General features: G+C 39.4%; 1 protein-coding gene across 1 annotated transcript; it reads left to right on the top strand.

Moving 5' to 3' along the window:
* The first annotated feature begins 4056 nt into the window (after nucleotides 1–4056).
* LOC139691213 (very long chain fatty acid elongase AAEL008004-like) lies at nucleotides 4057–15439 on the top strand. The gene is made up of 9 exons (XM_071588955.1): nucleotides 4057–4307; nucleotides 6576–6676; nucleotides 8980–9170; nucleotides 12095–12175; nucleotides 12345–12401; nucleotides 12523–12628; nucleotides 12737–12873; nucleotides 13314–13472; nucleotides 13624–15439. The coding sequence occupies exons 2-9, from the start codon at nucleotides 6616–6618 to the stop codon at nucleotides 13864–13866; spliced, it is 1035 nt and encodes a 344-aa protein (XP_071445056.1). The 5' UTR covers nucleotides 4057–4307; nucleotides 6576–6615; the 3' UTR covers nucleotides 13867–15439.
* Nucleotides 15440–20631: the final 5192 nt, after the last annotated feature.

Here is a 20631-nt window from a genome sequence, read left to right as displayed (position 1 = left end):
CTTTCTACAAAGCTCATATTTCTTTAATATTTTTTCTCTATTCTTTTTTAATTCCTTCATTGCATCTCCAAATATATCTGTATACTGGTTTTAAAGTGCATACTGCATAGTGTATTTAGTTCTGTGTTCATAGGAGAAAACTGCCAAGGACGCAAGAGTGAATAGAATGAATGAGTGACAGAGAAGTGTCGATATTTAAATGCTTAGTTCTGACTGAAATAAATGTTTAATTGTGACTAAAATATATAATGGTGCTTGGGGGAGAATTATTTCATGCCAATTAAGCAGAAAGACATATTAACAATTGGAAATTTACTGTGTGTGCGCTGAAAAGTGAGGTATGATGCGCTTAAATCCAATGTTCAAGCCTAATCCTGCCACTTATTCTATGCAACACTACTAAGCACTACAGTGATACAATTAATTTATGGAAGCTGCAGTAGAATTATTCAGATTTCTACGATTCAAGTAATGTAGGCGAAAAAGACTTAAAACTTTAGACTTCATTCAAGTTTTCTTATCCTTTACAAGAACTTTGACGGTGACTTCCTGCAGTAATATCTTCCGAAATATATGTACATCATTGCATAACGACAACGACTTACTTATACTTATTTCGAGGCTAATTGTTGGAAGGGAGATGTAGGAAGCAATGTCATGAAATAAATGCTCGGAAGTTCATTGGAGTTCTGATTGGACCGTGGGCGCATGAGGAAATGGTATATATGTGTGTGTGTCTCTCTCATAGGACCCCTAATGTCTCCGGAAGTGAGGATAACCCCAATGGAAAGTGGTAACCTTGCCGTTCGCCCACTCTCACCTTCGACTCTTCCCCCCTCTTCCGATCTCTCCCGCTCCTTCCCCTCCCATCCCCTCTCCCTTCATCCCCCTTCCCCGGCGTTCCGACTGCCGATCAACCTTGTGAAAAGGCGCTCCGTGTGGCGGACGGCTCGCTTGCGGAATCGGCCGAAGGGAAAGGGAAAAAGCTCGTAGGTGTCGCTGTTTGTTGCGATTTGAGCCCCTTACTCGGCTACTATGTGTACGCCATACCCTGTGAGTCCCTCATGGGGTAACTGGCGGAGGAAATTAGGCTACCAGATATTGCGTAATAACGGAAAATCATGATGCGCTCCTAGAAATAACAATTACATTTTCCGTTCGCCATTGCGGGATTTTTTAACCTGGGCGTGTGTTATGATCGCCAATCTCCTCGTGAAAGAGAACATGTTAACTTTTATTTCTGGAGTCTATCTCCTATTTTATCTAGATGGTCTGATTGGACGATATGATGCTGATAAAAAAGAAGATTCCACTCCGATTAGCATCATGAGATACACCAACTTGATACACAGCTACCTTTTATACGTTATTATCAACCTCTCCCTCTATCCTCTATTTTTTATTATAGACATCTTTTATTAAGGTTTACCCATACCTTGAAAGCAAGCATTGAGATTAACCCGTCTAAGAAACTATTTCACCAGAAATGTTAGAAATAGAATCTTATAGGATTGACTTCTTAAAGGTCAATACTGGATTTCTTTGCTGTGGTATGTCTTCAATCTATCTGGTTCTACTTAGAGGAATATTTGCGTACACCTTTGCATTACAAGTGGATGTATATTCACTATTAGAAGAAAAATTAGTGTTGTATGTGAAATAACAGCAACAACTTCTTATGAAAACAGAAATCGCCTCTTCAAGAGCTCCTCTCATTGACATACAACATCATTAAATATGCATGTATGTATCAAAAGAAATGTCCAAGGAATAAATTTTGAGTCAAATTTGTCCATTATTGTCACATTTCTCTCAATATCATTCTCTCAAAGACCATGAAAGGCGAAAATCGTTTAAAAAAACGTCTCTCCCTAAAATCACGTGCCCCAACAAATTCCTTGATATGCCTTTAAGATGAGCATAACTTCATACGTTATTTTACTTTTAAGGTAGTTGAATTATAGGTAATGAATTAGAAAAAGAATATTTCGTCCTCTTTTCTCTCTGAAGACGTTGCACTCTCGGCGATTGTTCTTTTCCCTCTCTGTATTTTCTCTCTCATTAACATTTTAAGTGATATTCTTCATTGTTCTTTTATTCACACGACCTTGTCAAATATCCGTGACAATATTTTTCAGGTTGTCTTGGGTTTCTTCAACTTATCGCATGAGCCAACATTTTACTTTCTTCCTGAGTAACTATTCTTCGATTACCTACCTCCATGAAAACTTCCTTGTCGTAAATATAAAATGTTTCTCACTTCATCAGCGGTTTCTTTAACGCATCAATAGTGCTTGTGCTCTCACATTGCCTTTTTTCAATTTCTTACCTCCAATGCTCCATTTGTTGTCTTGTGTACAAACTATTTTCACCACTTGGAGACGAATTATATGCATGCATTGCAAAGTCCACAATACCTTATTTCTCTTTACTCCGTAAATGGTCCAAAAAACCTAAAGAAATTTCGACCACAATCTAGTCCAAGTTCATACTTCCGCTTTCCCTTCACAAGAGTATTTGTTTACTAATATATTTATGCGATTTTGTACCGAAGAATATTATTGTCAAAATTATTATCATCATATTTTTAAAATTCATGGATTTCAGAATGGGAGCTTTGACGTTTGTTCAAAAGATCCTATTCTTCTTTTTCTAACTCAACTAAATTTATTTTACGCTCTCTTTCCCAATATTGAAATGATACTTTGGATTAAAGCAGAGTGGGCTCAAAATCAGGTTACCATATTATTTAATTTAACAAAAATACGAAAAATATTTGCCATTTACATCGCACCTTCAGCATGAAAACAATCACACCATTATCGTAAGTTTAGGAAAACTTTCTTGGCGGGAATGGAACCCGAGACCTCTGGGTCAGCAGGACAGGAAGTTAAACTGCAACGATTGGAGTTGGTGTTTCTCTCAATTGTTTTCTCTTCCCACCATATTCTTGTCAAGGGTAAATATTCGGTTTCGCGACAAAAAGAGTATTAATAATCTAATATGGTGTTAGATGCTAAATACATTCATGTATTTGTGCACGTCTTCGTCAATATCTTCACGCTGCTTCCACGTGCGTTAACGCTTAATTGCCGAGGATTTCTCTATAAGATCCCAACTCGTTTGGAAGTCATTACTCCCCCCTTTTTCATTCTTTTGAATTAACTTTGCTGTCTTTCTCTGTTTCTGCCAAGGTAATTTTCTCTGTGGGTGGAGTTCTCATTTAAGAACATCAAACTGATACACCCAATCAAAATAAAAACACTGATATAAGCATTTTCATTTCTTCATTGCCGGAAAATCCTCACTTTCGAATTTTTTGTTTGCATTGAGCATATTTGTTTGATGTTCTTAAATGAGAACTTTGTACATTTAAAAATAACAAATAACAATTTAATCCAAGAAATTTTCCAATTCAATTTTTCCAATAATGTTTACACACATTTCTTTCCTAAGCGTCATATATACTCTTGAGGTTAGATTTTCCACAATTTCAATAATTAAAGCTGGAGGCTAGGAATGGGGGCTTGAACTAATTTGTAAGCGTAGACTGGGAATTTCAACAATCGGTGACTTGAACGCCTGAGTGTAACACTCCGTTGTGTAATGCGGCAATCCCATTTCTTCCCCGATGGTATTTGGTCCCAGAGTTGACGTTCTGCACCCAGGCGACCCCGGGGACGCCACAAGCAATCGCGATATGACGCAGCCGCGCAGTATTGGGTGCAGGTTCACGACATCGAGTCTATTTTTTTCTTCTTTTTCCACGCTTCCTGGAGGCGGGAGCGGCGTGTACAGGTCCCCCCTCTCTTCGCACACCCCTCCCCCCTTCCCATACACGAGTCCTCCTCGGAGGTCACCGCGAGTCGCGCAATTGGAAGAAAGGGCCCTCCCTCCAGCTGCCGCCGCCGCTAGCACTGGGGATCTCCCTTCCCCTCCCGCCCCGACTCCCTCCGCGCGAGGCCCGCCCGTGCCTCCCCGCGCCGCGCGTTTTGAAACTCCCCTCCAATCCGATTTATACTGCAGCGCCCCGTTGGTCTGGGCCAGTCTTCTCTCGTCGCCGTGCTTGCGCGGATCGCAGTGGGACTCCCGGCATTACGGAAGCCCTTAGCCTCCATAGGATCTATTGGTGCTTCAGGTAGTGATCGGAAACTTACGTCGCACCCATTCACGCACATCACTGCTGAGCCCGAATCGACGGCGCGGCGAAACGTCGGAGACCGCAGCCAATTCCAGCGCAAGGGATCGGTTGCTTGGAAAGTGTTGGAATATTATCGTCATCGCCGCTGTTGGGAGAGTTTTTTTTAGTAAGCACTGAACTTTTTCTTGCACCCTAGCTTCAATGTTCCATCTTTCGGTCGACTTTCGCAGATATTGAGTTGCGAGTGTTATACCCAAGATCGTGCCATTTTCGGTCATCGTGTTTGTTGCATCAGTGTCGCTTTGAGGTAAATTCATCGGAGTTCATGATCGCGGTTAAATGTAGTTTTTTGTACGAACTTCCGCATTTTTCAGGTTAAAGTGATTTGTTTCGCTGGCATCGTCTCGTTACCAACAGGAAAATTGTGCCTCCAACAAATTTGCCATTACAATGCGTGTTAGTTATTTCTAGTTACTTTTTCAAAATTTATGATCAAATCCGAAACCAAGATTAACATAACTTCCGAATTTTTTCTGTTTCGCGAAGATTTTTGGGTTTTTCAGATTTTTGCTAATTGATCAATTTTAATCTTATCCTATTGCATTACGAATTTATCCGCCCTATTCCGTATTCCAATGCACTCATATTGTACCAGTACTCATATTATACCAAGTACCAACTTATCCTGCCGTAGTTAGCTTTTAAAAAGTTATTAAAAATTCCACAGCAAATATTCATATTTTCGTTGAATATCTAGTTAGAAGAAAAATGTCTATGAAGCTGTCAGCCACTCAATTGACAGGAATCTTTGATCACTAATATCCAAGAGGATCCCGACAAAATATAGAGTACGTCAACTTGATTTGTTTATATTCACGATCGTGTTATATTACGCTTTCAGGGCACAGTTCGACTTTCTAGGGATTTCTCATTGGACATATAAACATTTCCCACGGTCGGAAAAGTTTCCTCGAAATTGCGTCTAAGGATGAGTTGTCAAAATCTAGGTTTAATTTGCGTAGAATTGAAACGTTATCAGATATTCTTAATTTTAGAACTAGTAGAATTTCTTTAATATGTTTACGCCAGCATCGGTCCGAGGTTGGGATACTACCAAGTGAAAATAGTCCTGCTTATGTGATCGTAATAAAAGTAGTCGTAATTAAGGGATAAGTTATTATCAGCAGAATCTCTAGAAAACGGAGGTCTCTGAAGGGTCGATATTACAGATTTCGTTTGTGGGCTCTGTCAAATCAACCGGTCGTTTGGGCTTCATATCGGCGAACACTCCTTTTTTCGTGGCCCAGATAAATCCCACCTATCGCGGACTCCGGGGCGTATCGAAGGCCCTCGGGGCTTTCAACCTCAATTCCGTCGCTCGACCCCCAAAAAACCCGTCTTGTTCACTGAAAACCTGTTAGGCACTGTGTGGTTGTATATTTTTGTGCGCTCCTCGTAGCTTTCTCTCTTTTTCTCTCTTTCTCTCTTTCCAAATCTCAGATATTTACCCGCATTGCCGGCCTTCGGGCACCCTCTCTCTCAACCAACGACATCCGCCCGGTTCGTTTGGCAGAACTTGAGTTCAACGCGTCCCCCCCCCCTCCCCTCATCCCCGTACAGATTGACGGAAGTATGAGTGCCACGAGAGTGCAAGACCATGTGTGAGATCATGATTGTGAGGGCAAAGTGCTCAATCGCTTCCTCTCAGTATTCTTTTGGGGAAAAATACAAATACTAATCCATAAGACTGTTATCTCGCGTTCCTGTGATTATTTTGGCATTCTTGCACCGAACAAAGGAAGGACGCCCTTCACAATAACTTCACTTCAATAATGTTGTTTTAACTGGGACCACTTATTAGCAATTGACTTAGGTAATTACCTAGACATGATTCGCAGTCATCTCCTCCTGAGAATAATAGTCTTTGGCAGCGATAGTGAACATGTATGTGATAAAAAATGACCATATTTAAAGCGCATGACAAATTTCCATCATTCTCTCTTAGTCTAAAATAATTTGAAAAAAATTATTGAATATTGATCGATTATATTTTAGCATATAATTAGAATATATGATGGTAAAACTTTGTTTTTATGCCTGCAAGTATATTTCACATCTTAAAGTTTTCTACATTCTGCCAATGAGAAGTATTAAAGTATTAAACAACTCGAGTAAAACCCGGAATTCCGATCCTAATGTACTGAAACTCAGGGTCATGTGTGACTTTTAAATGCGGCGTGTAAAATTTTTTCAGCCAAATACTGTGATGGAATATCACAAAGTTTCAAAGGAGCGTGTTTTGTTTACACTTCGGATTCTAAAAATCTGATTTTATCATGCACTAAGATTATCATTTCTAAAGTGTATTTTTTTTAACTGGCCAGAATTATTTTCTGTAATTTTTTAATTAATAATTTATATTCTCTCTTTACAGACTGCTTGACTGGTGTCTACGAAGTCTTCCACGCCCAATCATGGCTACGTTGGTTAGCACAATAATCGACGGTTACCATGACCTCATGGATAACAAAAGTGGTAAGCATGCAAGTCATTTAGCACACCTGAAATTTGCCCTTTTCGTATCCTCTCTCTTGGAAAATTTGATCCTGGCGTTTCTTGCAAATATCCTTAGTATCCCAAATGCCGAAATAGCTGATCTAGCGCGAAAAATCCATATTGGCATTATTTTCTCGTAGCAAGACGCTTGAGAACAAAATTCTTTCATTTTAATCTTCCCACCCCCACTCCTCTAGTTCTACCCCAGCCCAAACTGTACCTTCACTCCACCTACCGGGATATTCTCGCGAAATAAATCCAATATAATCCGTCGTGCCCAGCATCTCACGTTAACCCGGCCCACGGATCGGCCTGCCGAAAAGAAAAGATGAAATGGCACGCATATTTATCCGCTCCGGCCTCCGCCGGCCTTCTTCTCATTCAGAGGATCTCCCTCCCTCCCTCTTCCTCCGCCCCATCCCACCCGACCGCTCCACTCCCACGCTGCCCGTTCCCTTCCCACACGGCCCCCGCCACGCGCGTTGCTGCATCGCCGCAACACCCTAGCGGTTGTGGACCCGCTTACGTGGTGAGCGTATCGGGTTGCTTATGCGCGAGGCGTCGCTGACTTCTTTGGTGCGGCCGTCTGGGCGATTGGCAGCCCCAGCCGTCTTGTGCGCGGCGCGCGATTACCATTGTCGAGGGGTGGGGTAAACGGCTGAAGGGGAAGATTAGAGGGGTTGGCTGGATGTTGGCCGAGGGATAAAGGGTGCCGCTCCCATCTCCGCTCCTGGTGCACGGCTCGGGGGCGGAGCGATGGCTGCCGCCGCTTCGGGTGGTGTCCGCCGAAAGGAATGTCCACACTTTTTCACGCGTTTCGAAACCGTGCGGTCGTTCTTCCCTGCTCAAGGACGATTCCTTCTGGAGGCTGCTGAACAGGTTGTCTCGAACTTCGCCGCGCCGCAGTGGTCATTTTCGCCTCCAACTGGCGCTGAAAACAAAAACATCGGAGCGCGTGTAGCACTTTTACCGTAATTTCCCTGGCCATGAAGTTGCACAACGAAACCATCGCGACCTGCGCCGAATACGCTAATGAGCATAAAAACGGCTCTATTCGGGACTGAGACTCACGTTAAACTCTTTGATCGTTGCAAAGCAGGTAACTTTTTCACCGTAGAAGGATAAAACCACGTTGTCATCACTCCGTGCTTACAATTCATAACAGGTTTTTTTTTCATAATTCAGATCAATTGAGTAATTTATTTATCCAACCCTTTCGACTTTAATTAACTCCTCATTCATTCTAATATTTTTCATCGATAACGAAACGAACTAACTTTTCAATGAAAACATCTAATATCGTTTTCGCTAAATATTCTCATCGTTGGCTTATAGTATTTCAATTCCAAGAACCCTTTGATTTATGGACTTGAACCAATTACCTGTAATGCATTACGTGACATGATTCCTCTGTAACTATTGCTTTATCGCTTAAGTGTTGTCATAAATGCTGGAACGATTAATTCATTTTTCATTTCACGCATTATATGACTTTATAGCCTTTTCGATGCTCATCCGATGGGATTTCCACTTTCAAAAAGAAACTCATTTGTCTTCGGCGAGGACGTAAACTGTTGCTCACCTCGCTGCCATGCATCAGTGAAACATTACGGGTTGGATGCAGGATCTCGTATCTCTTTATTTGGAAACCAAAAACCTTTTCAAAAGTTTTCATAGTCCCTGTCTTGCCTATATAAGTGAACTAATCTTATTAATGGAGACCTCTTTCTCTATATTTTCATTCCAAAGGGAGGAAAAATAATCGCTCATTGCCGCGCGGAATTATATATGGGGTAGAATTAGTTTCTGTCATTTTATTTCTCAGTGATATCACGTTCTCCGGAGGTGACTACTTTCTATTATCACTCCGAATGAAGGTCACTCCAAGTTGAAAAAGATGGATGGCGAGATAATAATCCTTTAGGAATTTAAGTTCAATTTTTACTGTAACATTAGCTTCTCTGGACGAATTATACTTTTCGCGAACGTGATAATTATAATTTGGAAGCCCCTCTCACCTTCCTCAATTCTCTCTCTCACTTTCCTGTCTTGCTTCAATCTGGCACAAGGACCCATCCAACACGGAATCACGCCCATTATGGATGTCTTCACGGGCGAAATGATCGAAAGGTTGCAAATTAAATGGTTTTAAATCATTTTAAACTCAATTTCTAGTCATATTAATTTTTTTTGCATAACAAGTAGAATATTGAGACTGAACGGATGCACATCATTGAGGTCATGTTTTTAAAATATCTTTTAATCATTCTCTTTCCTCACAGATCCAAGGGTTAACGACTGGTTCTTGATGGGCAGCCCTTTCCCGACGCTAGCACTCTGCCTCACTTATGTGTACGTCGTTAAGGTCGCTGGACCGAAGTTTATGGAAAACAGGAAGCCCTTCGAATTGAGGAACGTCCTAATCATTTACAACTTTCTTCAAGTGATATTCAGTGCCTGGCTCTTCTACGAGGTGAGTGAATCAACCGAAATCTACATGCTCTTTCCAATAAAAAAAGAATACGTCTTCCTCATTTTCGCAAATCGCATGCGCTCGTGGGAAGTCGAAGGTTGATTTCGGACCGCTTCGCATTTCATTCAAAAAGGAATACTCCCGATCTACGAAATGACGATCGCCTTCTTCCCCCCCTTCGTGCTGTTATTCCTATGTAGTATATTATTACATTAAGTAAACTACCGTCGCGGTGCGCAACTCCTCCATAGTTACTCACACCAATACCTTCGATCAACCCCCCTCCCCCGACCATACTGGGCACTCCTTCCCGATTCCCTTCAACCTGAAACCGCGAGCCGCCTAAGGACGACGGCATTGCTCCGGGTTGTCTAAGCGGTTCGAATCCGTCACGCCGCGAGGGATGGCGGCGTTCGCACGCAGGCGCCCCGGACGTCCCCACCCGCTTCGGTTGGCTGACGCGTTCGGGAATTCAAGGCAACGGAGGAGGGATGATGGTCGCGAGTGAGGCGAGATTTCGTGTTTCTCCCAAAAGAAGAGGAAGAGCAAGAAGGCGGCTCGGGTGGGAGGAGGTTGACTGAGTCACGCAACACTTTCAACGTCTTCCCCGGCGGGGTGATGTTTAGAATAGTCTAGAAAGAGTGATATCCGCAGTTAGCGATCGTGAGATTGGGCATGTGGCTGAATGCAAACTGAAATAAGCTAAACATAAAGTAAACAATTTCAATATTTTAAATTTAATAGCTCTCTTGTATTGAACTACATTACGCACTTAGTAAACTAAATGAAAAGCCAGTAAAATCAGTCATTTATTTGAGTTTTAGTGACTTGTGCATGTTCCAACGTCTGCCCGAATGTTATCCTGGCTGCCATTCCGAAAGGGGACGGTTAATATGCACGCCTTTAGCAAATAGGGGTGCAGGTAGCTCACTTATCAACTTGGACCCAGCTAAGGGAAAGTGTGATGAATATCCTGCCGGATGATCAGCATTCGCTTTTAATAAAAATAAAGATTGCTACCATGGCTTCGGTTGAATTTTTCTCGAGGTCCGTGCCGAATACACTTCGGCTATTCTTTTCCATGAACGTTAAGAGAGTTGGAACAGAATCCATTTCGATTTCTCTTAGATTCTTGCGGAACTTTGGCGAAATTCTAGACTTTAGGGTTGAATTGTGAAAATTATCTAATCTAAAACAAATGCTCGCATAGCTCCCTGGAGATTTGAACGGCCGTATTCTGTTTCGGAGCCTATTAAAATTCAGAGTGCCAATTTACATTTGTATTATGCTTCTTTTTCATCAAAGAGGTCTTGCGTCTATGAAGTTTTCGTGTCGGTCCAGTTTTGGCCAATAGGAAAATCCCAGCGGGCTCAATATACATTCGATGGAGCGTGCATTGATTCACCTCGTAGAGAAGCGAGAGATATGATGACCGAATTTCGATGAGTGAGATGATGGCATTTTGGGTGCTGTGCGTGTGTCAGTGAGAGGGAGAGAGGTGGGCTGGAGAAATTCAAGGGAAAAAACAAACTCAAAGTATCTCGAGGAGTTGTCGTTGCATCGAGGACACGGGGCCATTTTGGGGTCGGCTAAATCGCCAGGAGACGGGGAGGGCCGCCGGAGGAAGGAGTGGTTAAGAATCGGATCCGTGCCACGGGATGCCCCGCGGAGTGGATTCGGAGAGTTTTTTGGGGAACCTCACTTTTCCCATTTTAGGCTGTCCTCGCGGTGTGGTGAGGCCTGAGACGCGAAAGAAAGATATGCACGCTATTACTCCTCCGGGAGACAAATTTTCACTCGAGCTGCATTCCATCCGACACTTTAATGGGAAAGCCTGGGTGAGCTGTCCGGAACAGCTGTTCTAACCCAATTAGGTGGTACTTGAAACCATATTCTTGCGAGAGCCGTTTAACACCAAATTGATCGGAAATGTCCTTCGTCTTGCTGACGAAGACTTGAAGGTTCTATAGTAGATTGCGCAAAGATACAAGCATGTCTATCCTGGAGAACCGGGTATCTTTCTATTCGTATAACACTGAATCGATAACGCAATGAACCTGTGACCCTGAGATACTTTTTTCAATTGTTCACTTTAGCAGCTTCTAAAAGCTGTTTCTGTTATCCGTTAAAGTAGATTCAGGATAGGTATTTTGCTTTTCCCGTTGAGATTCACCCAACAAACTAATAACTCACACTAATCACTCCCTAGCTACCACCATTTTCATTTCAGGTAAACCCGAAACCCGAAAGTTGCCTTGCGATGCTATATTATTGTTCGTCGTTCCATCTAACTCATGATAGACGTAGAGGGCTACAGATTGACATCTGTAAGCTCCCGTGCGCAGTGGGAGACGGAAACCATCCGGGATGGATCCATCCTGCTTATTATATCTCTATTTTATGATCTTTAGGCCAGTCTAGCGAAACTAATTTTAGTTGAAGGAAAATTTTAAATTTGGGGCACCATTACCGTTACTGCGGTTCACACATTACGCTCTCCCACGATTGACCTGGTGTACGAATATTTTGAGGAACGAACTTTGGCACACATTTCCGTAGAGATATTAATCACTCCTTTATCTCAATTTTCCCACTGGATGTTGCAAAGTGCACATCCATATGACTTTCTGGGTCAGATGAAGTAGAAATTTAAGAAAAGCCGAAAAACTAATGGGAGTGGATTAAAGTGATCGTCGACGACCGCGTTTCTGAAAATATTGATATGCTCACGGTCCGTCCCATTTCTTTTGTAATAGTCTCTGATTTCCCCGTTAGAGGCGCTATCTGCTGGTTACAAGGTCTTTTGCGAAATTTTAAAATCGATAATGATTCTTTTCACGCGTGATAAAAGTAATATGAATAGTATTTTCCGCAGCATAATTCATCATACTAAAAGAAATACTTTTGTTTCTACTTGATTACAGTCTCTCGTCAGCGGGTGGCTCTTCCATTACAGCTTCAGATGTCAACCTGTGGATTATTCCTACAGTCCTCTTGCGATGAGGGTATGTATGTTTATTATACTAGAAACATGTGTATTGTGAATAACATTCTAATGATAATGTTATAATAATGATCATCGTTTGGATAGATGATTTTACGATAGAACTTTCTGTTCAGATTTGGAAAACGTGATAAACCAAAAGCTAAAAATAATCGTAATATTTTTTCCAGATGGCCAGAGGATGCTGGTGGTATTACTTCTCCAAATTTACAGAGTTTTTTGATACGGTAAATATCATAGTAACATAAAAATGCCCAGAAAACTGTTACATGAATATTTCATTGATGTAGTATCAATTTATTTATAAAAACTTTCAATATTAATATTTTATTTACACTGTCATTTCAGATCTTCTTCGTGCTGCGAAAAAAGAATGATCATGTGTCCACTCTCCATGTCATCCACCATGGATGCATGCCAATGAGCGTTTGGTTCGGTGTCAAGTTCACCCCTGGTAACTAGTGTTTTCTGCTCTCTGACCTAACTGTTGTAAAACTGATTGGTTTGATAGTATATTTTGGTGTACTTTCATGCGCAATGTGCTCGTTCATTGTTGTTTCAGGCGGCCACTCCACTTTCTTTGGGCTCCTGAACACCTTTGTGCATATCGTCATGTACTTCTACTATATGCTGGCTGCCATTGGACCCCAGCTCCAGAGATTCCTGTGGTGGAAGAAGTACCTCACTGCCCTGCAAATGGTTAATATTTTCCTCCTACTTCTATCCCATTAGACTTATAAAAAGACTTATGGGATTGTTGTGCATTATGTCACTTATCTAAGCAGTTTCATTCTTCTCTTTTGAAATCCATTCCTAAAATTTCATATTTGAAAAAATACCATGTAATTTTCTTATTAGAGCTTCATGTATGTATATTTTTTGCCATTCAATGAATAGCTAGAATTTATCAATTGTAGTTTTGTTGAACTTCATCATATACATTTTCGGAACTGACTCATTATTCCTTGCAGTAGATATCATTGTTAATGTATCATATATCAAGTGGTTAAACTTGACCACTGTCTTTGAAAATAAATATTATGAGTGAATTTTTGCATTTACTAAGACTTCAAAGCTTTAGCGTAAGCACTAAAAATTTTAGAACTATTTTAAAATCATGTTTGTGCACTTTTTTATAGATCCAGTTTGTCCTTGTTATGGTCCATGCCTTCCAGCTTCTCTTTGTTGATTGCAACTATCCTCGTGCTTTTGTTTGGTGGATTGGAATGCATGCCATCATGTTCTACTTCCTGTTTTCTGACTTCTACAAGCAGACTTACAAGAAGAAGGCTGCCAAGGTAAATTGATGAACATATTTCTGTTATACCATTCTTTAAGGCCAGGTTATATTTTTGTTGGGACAAACTTTAAAGAAAATTCTACTACTTTTTTCTCTCCTGCTTTCCGTGCTTATGCAGTCTCCTTATATATGTCTTTTTTGATCTTTAGGCTGCTGCGATGGCTGCTCGTAGTAAATCAGCTACTGGTACAGGTGAGAAGCCAGCACATGCACTCACCAATGGAGCTAGTAGTTCAAGCAGCAGTGTCCACCAACGCAATTCCAAAGCTCATGGAAACAATGATGGTGGAGCCTTCTATGAGCAGACTGAAATGGGAAGAGAAATAGCAGAAGGATTCACCACTCAGACTGATAGGAATCGTGTTTACATAGGAAAGCAGAAGGCGACATGATTCAAACCAAAATGAGGGCATTGTGCTCACTTCCTGAGAATAGACTTGAACTTCCTAGCCATTGGAAGATACCATTGTGTGCTTTGAATTCATTTCTACGTTATCACTCATAGTCAGTGAAATCTTAAGTGATTCTGTTTTACAGTTCTTCTTTCATAATAAGTCTATGGATCCATCCATCAGACCATATGGCCTGTGTTATGGAGATTCTGTTCAACTTTCTTCTTCCAAGGATTTGTGATTTTAAAACCGGAAATATTCATTCATAAGACCTACCTCATCTTTTTTTTGTCCATCAACAAGTTAGATGGACATTTCTTGTAAAAGCTCTATGCAAATTCTTCTCCTCTTATCATTGTCAAAATACATATCATTATTGGCACTACTCATCATCGCCACCTCACTGTAGATATACTTATTTATCCTAAAGAGTGACTGGATGCAAGAGAATCTGTGAGGTGTGGACTATACTCGTAAGTTTATGAGACATTTTAACCAGTGCATTGGTTCATCCCTCTGCCATTGGTATGGTGGTGTCTGATGTGATTCAATAGCCAGTGTTGACAATTTTGGCTTACTTAATTGTATCATGATTGAATTTATCTGTTACCATTGGATATGTATTTTGCAGTTTCAAGTTACATAGATCTTCTTCTAAATTCTATGATTTTTTAAGGGACCCTGTTCACTGAACTTAATGAGCCAGCAAAAGAATGATTTATGATAAGCATTTGGATTTGGTTGTGTTCAGTCCTTGTTTCTATGTATTCTTTGGCTAGGACTTTACCATGAGTGCATCTGTGATCTCTGATATGGCTCTAAGTGAATTTTCACATAGCCGTTGTACAGTTTTCCCAACCATGTTGGGTTCCTAGTGCATTGCTGTTGGCTCAGGCAGGTTTTCACATAGGCAAATTAACTAGCTGAAATTCTGATTATCATAGTTTCCCATTCCTGATAGTGGGAAAATGGTACTCAGAAGCAACTGTACTGATTGGTATGACCTTTAGTTATACTAATGTCCACAAATGCAAATCATGACATTAATTCCTTGCTCATTGTTTGTAATTGGAATGTTGATAATCCTCCCACTGTATGAATTACCCTATTACCAAAATATTAAAACTTGTTATTATTACCAAAAAAATTTATGAAACTGTTAAAGTTGCAAAGCTCAAAGGTTAATCACCTGTATTTTTACATTAAAAGAACCTTGTTGTGCCAGTGAGTAATGTGAAACCTGCCACTGTATTCTTTTCCAAATTGTTACGTGTAACATTTTAAATGATTTTTTTAAAGCCAGTACTCATGACTCACATACATATTTCATATGTATCTTTCTTTTAAGTAATGTATCTTAAACATCAAATGTTAGCCGTCAATTAGATGAAACTATTTGGAAACATGAAAAAAAATAGTTGTTTTATTTGTTTGTTTTAAATACTTGACACATGATTGAAAACTGGCACAAATTAAAATGTATAGGTGTTTGCAATGTAATGTAGCCACTTGCCTTTTGTGAACTATATGTATTATGTATTTCTTGTAAATAATATTAATTATTATTTAGAAAGCTTGTTTTTCTCTTATTTACTCAAACCTCCTCTAATAAGTATCTGCCTCCCAGGTACCACATAGACTTACTGTGAAAAATTGCCCAATAGCATTTATTTTTTAATTCTTCATACTTACCATCAGCCCTACTGCCAAGTAAAATTCTTTCTTCCAATCCCTCACCTTTCTTCCTCACTCCCTATTATAACCTTCAGCATCCCAATACCTCTCAGTATCACCTCCTCTAACATCTTCTGTCTTGTTCAAATTTCACCTTTCAACTTCCTCTCTCCTTCCTTCACTTCCTCTCAGTTCAACTTATTTCCTTTATTTTCTTCCAAACTTGCATCTTAAAAGCATTTAATATATTCTCACCCTCTTACCTCAAAGACCAGGTTTTGAATCCATACATCTAGCACTAAGCTCCAAATACATGAATATGAAGTAAAAAACATAAACACAGTAATCAACCCACAGATTAGTTTGTAGGAAATGAGGTAGAGTTCGCCCAGTACTAACTCTGATGATATGTAAAATTCACACATTAGGGGAGTGGGGCTAGTTCCTTTCCCTGTGCCAGTTATGGTTTCCCAGGAAGATGTGATACCCAAAAAATCACATAGCTTGGGTGGAGCTACAGGTGCCTAGAGAGGCTTGCCTGGGAATCGAACCTGGGCCCTCTGGTCAGTAGTCCAACACTCTAACCCTGGACTACTGTGATCCTGAATATTAAGTATTGCATAAAATACATAATGTCCATATCATTATTATTGGTATTCTTCTGATTAAGGTAGGTGTGCTATTAACACAGCCAATACAACTGTATTTTCATTGTACCATCCATCATATAAATCTCGAGATAAATAATTAAGGTAGTTTCTTATTACCTTCCCCAATAGTGTTTTTGTTGACCATCACCTAATAGCCACCCCACAGACCAGATGCCTTTTCAGCTACCTCACGGAGGAACAGATTCTGAGTGGATTTCTTTTCATCTGACTCCTGCCCTTCAACCTGTCTGGCAAGGGTAACCCTACTATCAGCCAATACTATCATTTCTCTCATCAGCACAGCTCAAGGAGTCATCAGAACATATTAGCCCTTACACAGCATCAAGGTTGTAATCTGCAGGAAGGGATAATACCCACATTGATTGTGAAAATGAAACTTTGATTAATATTCAAATTAGTTCAGAAAGTGGTGATAGAAAATGTGAATGCATGTTTCCTCAACCAGAAGTTTTGCCTATATAAATCTTGGGTATTTCACCTTGAGAATTCTCTCAGGCAACTGTAATTAATAGTAAGAGTCACCAAATGGCCTCACTTCCTTAGGGAGGTAGCCACATGTGCAATTCCCCAGCATCTCAAATGGTGGTAAATTATTGGTCTTTTTATAAACCACATGGGGTGATTGATCTATCTTTCCTTCCTCAATCTTCACTCCCCTCAACACCTCATCAATGTGCAATGCGCCACTGACTTCATCAATGTGGCAGCCACCAAGATTTTACTTGATCTGAGTTACAAAATACATGCTTACCTTGAATTCAATGCTGGCAAGAAGGTACTTCCTTCATTCTTTTATGCCGAATGGATTTAGAAATTCAGAATGAATTGGAAACCGCTATGGAGAAAAATAGCCTCCTGGTGAAAAATTGCATCATTTTAGTTTAAATGAATTTAAATGCAATCATATTTAATGCTAAGTTTAATATAATCCACTAATATTGTTGAATTTTATTACATGCAATCCAATTGGAATGAAATGGCGCCTGCCAGTAAATTCATATGTACCTATTTATATGAATTTTTCGTGGCACAAAATCATGGGGACTAATATACTTATTATAAGCATCCCCCGCCCCCAGATTAAAGAAATGAGACTATCGAGACTATAATACTCTTCTCGTACTCTTTCGAGTCCTTTCTTTCACGTATTCTGATAACTTAAGCTCACGTTCTCGTGGTTCTGATGGATTGGTTGTGAGCTTAGTTGCGATGCTCTCAATTTCTTCGTCGCCCTCGGAACTTTTGAGCTAAGCTGAAACCTTTAGGATAATTCAAGTGGCCGGCTGATAGTCTGCATTGGCAAGCATCATCCGAAAAGGGATCAACACATATTGACTTAAAAATTGGTGGTGGGATGAAATAAGATTCCCTAATAAGTAAAACATTTCTATTTAGACGAATAAACTATTCATATATTTGCGTCCATTTCTTCATGAATGACTGATTGTAATAACCTGATACAGAGTTACATAATACAAATGTAATCTCAATCATTGACTGGGTTGTTTTCGTTTATTCCCACGGGAACCGACGAAAAGGGGTCACTTCCAACCTAGATGCACCAATGGTTTTAATTTCTCTTTCTGCATTTTGTTTTCGATTAAAGTTTGGAAAGTACAAATAATTACATTTGCTCTAACCCGCTAGGTAGTTACCCCTAATACGCTACGATTAATAAGGATCGACTTTTATCCTCAGTCAATTTGTCAACGCTGTCATTCTTGTTAAACGTGCTTCGGAGAACAACAGATGTGTACGTTCCGATGATGTTCGCGGTAACCTTATAACTTGGGAATACGGATGTCAGACAACCGAACGATGTAAGTAAAATGAAACTTAAATTTTCCGCTTTGTTAGTTAAAGAGCCATTTGCAAAAATTTTGAAAAGTGGCGGTGATACAAAGATGAATACGAAATTGAGTATTAATACTCATGTACAGAAGAAAATACCAAATTGTCCAGCTAGAACCCAACGCTGTGGAAGCAATCAAAAGGGTTCCCTCATGATTACGATTTGCATGGAATAAACTTTTGTAATCATCTAATAGCTAGAAGATGAGATTTTGCATGGCATGCCCAAGCGAAGCTTTGTTTTCCAGATGTGATTCAATAAATAACGTCACGTTAAGATAATCAATGAGGGGAAAACAAATTCAAACCCTAATTTGTGTTAAATAACTTAACAAAAAATTGATTCCATTGCTGTTTTCTGGCTCAAGTCAGTTTCTTTGGTGATTTAGGAATTAAATCGTTGGAAGAGTAATGTAGCGACCACTTTCCCTTTTTTTTCAAAAAAATAGTTAACTTTGGAGGAGCCGCAAGTGTTAACATTATTTTTGACTGCTGTAATTATTATCATTATCCCAAATCTCCACCTTCTCAGTTCATTTAATATTCTCCTCTTATAGGTTGCTTTGCCATTCTCTCCCATCTAAAGAGAAGTTACAAGTATTCATTTCAATGAAATACTGCCTTATCACCAGGCTTTTGTTGCCAGCTGTGGTAAATTTCTTCTGGTAGAATTTCTTCTTCAACTGATCTATGCCGCTAATTATTTCCATTTGGCTCTCTTCATTATTACTGATTTCCAAAGCGGAGACACCTACCAATTCTCAATTTTGATTCTTCAGTTAAATATCCATTCATAACTAATCTTAAGGATATGGGCGATCATCGCCATTTTCCTTGAAGTGCTTAGGCAAATTACCATTCCTAGATCATAAGCCAATCAAAAAGAATGTTCTAATTCCTAGAATTTGTAGTTCAAATTTTAATGATATTGAGGAGCATTTTAGTGCATATAAATAAGTAGCTTTCCATTTCCACTCTTATAATTTACTATCATGTGTCAATATTTCATACACCCATATTAGTCATTTTTCTATTTAATGATCCTATAATGAGAAGTTATCCTGCAAATTTCATCATGCCAGATGGCTCGGTAAATTTTTATGTCAAGGCAAATCTAAGCTTAGCACTGTACGTTACCGAATGCTTCACAATTCTGGGATTTATCTTCAATTTTCGTTGAACCATCTTATATGTTGTAATTCCAATTTAACATGTGAAGCAGTGGAACCTTTATCAGTTAGAGGTTAATTTGTGTCACTGCGATTAACCACCACCGTGTGTGTGGGTGTGTCACCTTATTTGTGGTTGACATCAGCTATCTTCTAAACTGATGTCATTGCAGTAGACTCTAGCTTTTTTATTTAAATTCTGTTCCTGCAGCAGCTTTTAAGTCATGTGGCTAGTTTAATTTAAATTGTATGATATGGGATAGTTGTGCTATTTATTATTTCCAACTGGCATTTTTGTTTAGCTAGACTAGCTAGCATTTCTAAATTTTCTTACTCTAGTTTAAGAATGCAAATGATAAAACCATAAGTTCATATGGATGGATACAAAGTAAAACTTAAGGCAGTTAGAGTATGGGACCTCTATAAAACATTTTGTATGTTCATGAAGAAATGGCAGAGATGTCTAGTAAAATATTCTATAGTATCTGTAGAAAAGGAATAATTCTTGAACACCATTTTAAGTCACATTCTTGATCTGATTTGGGGCATCCATATGTGAAGTTCACCATTTAAATCGTATCAAGTGAACTAGCAACCTTATTACTAATCTCGGAGTCCAATAAGTGATAATTTAAATATAGAGAGCTGCAGTCAAGCCATAACATAGATCAAAGGAAGAAATCTATTGTTACCTAGTTCTAGATGAATTTCAGTTTTAGATTTTCTGAAGGTTGTTTTTGAAGCAATCATCTGTCATTAGAAATAGGTACTTTCAAGAGTATGTTGTTGAAATTTATTTAATGTTCCTGAAACATTAGCACTATCATTTGTTGAATTTAATGAATTTTGTTTTTACTTTTTCTGACCTCCAATAAATGTTTCATTTTATAATATGGCAAAGAAATATCAACAGTGGTTGTGATAACATTATTTCATTATTTACGGTTTGTTTCTGAATCCAACATTTTAATTATTCCCGTGATATTCTTCAATTTTTTTTCACCAGCAAAAATTGGCCTGAACAGTTGCATATTATTAATTAGCTAGAGACTGTCTCCTTTTATAAAATGCTGCATGGCATCCATCTTTGATATAGTGAGGAAGTCATATGATCTAAAGTGTCCATCACCTTCGAATTGTTCTTGATCTTTGAGCAAGTATAACATCTTTCATGAAGCTATGAATATATAATATTAAAGATTTTAATAACATCATGAATTAAAATTTACCACTCCACGTGTGATCACCAAGAGTTGACGTGCTTTCTGAGCACTGAGGAATTGAAAGTTTATGGGCATAATGCCCATGAGGTATATAACAAAGAGTGAAGTGGTGATAAGGTGGAAATTCTTAAAATTATTTCAAAAAAGAAGCTCCATGCAAGGATTGTGGATGTTGGC

The sequence above is a fragment of the Hetaerina americana genome, unplaced genomic scaffold (assembly GCF_022747635.1).
Source record: "Hetaerina americana unplaced genomic scaffold, ioHetAmer1.1.p SCAF_30, whole genome shotgun sequence".
Classification (NCBI taxonomy): Eukaryota; Metazoa; Arthropoda; class Insecta; order Odonata; family Calopterygidae; genus Hetaerina; species Hetaerina americana.
The sequence above is the reverse complement of the archived record's forward strand: the minus strand, read 5'-3'. Positions and strand labels throughout refer to the sequence as shown.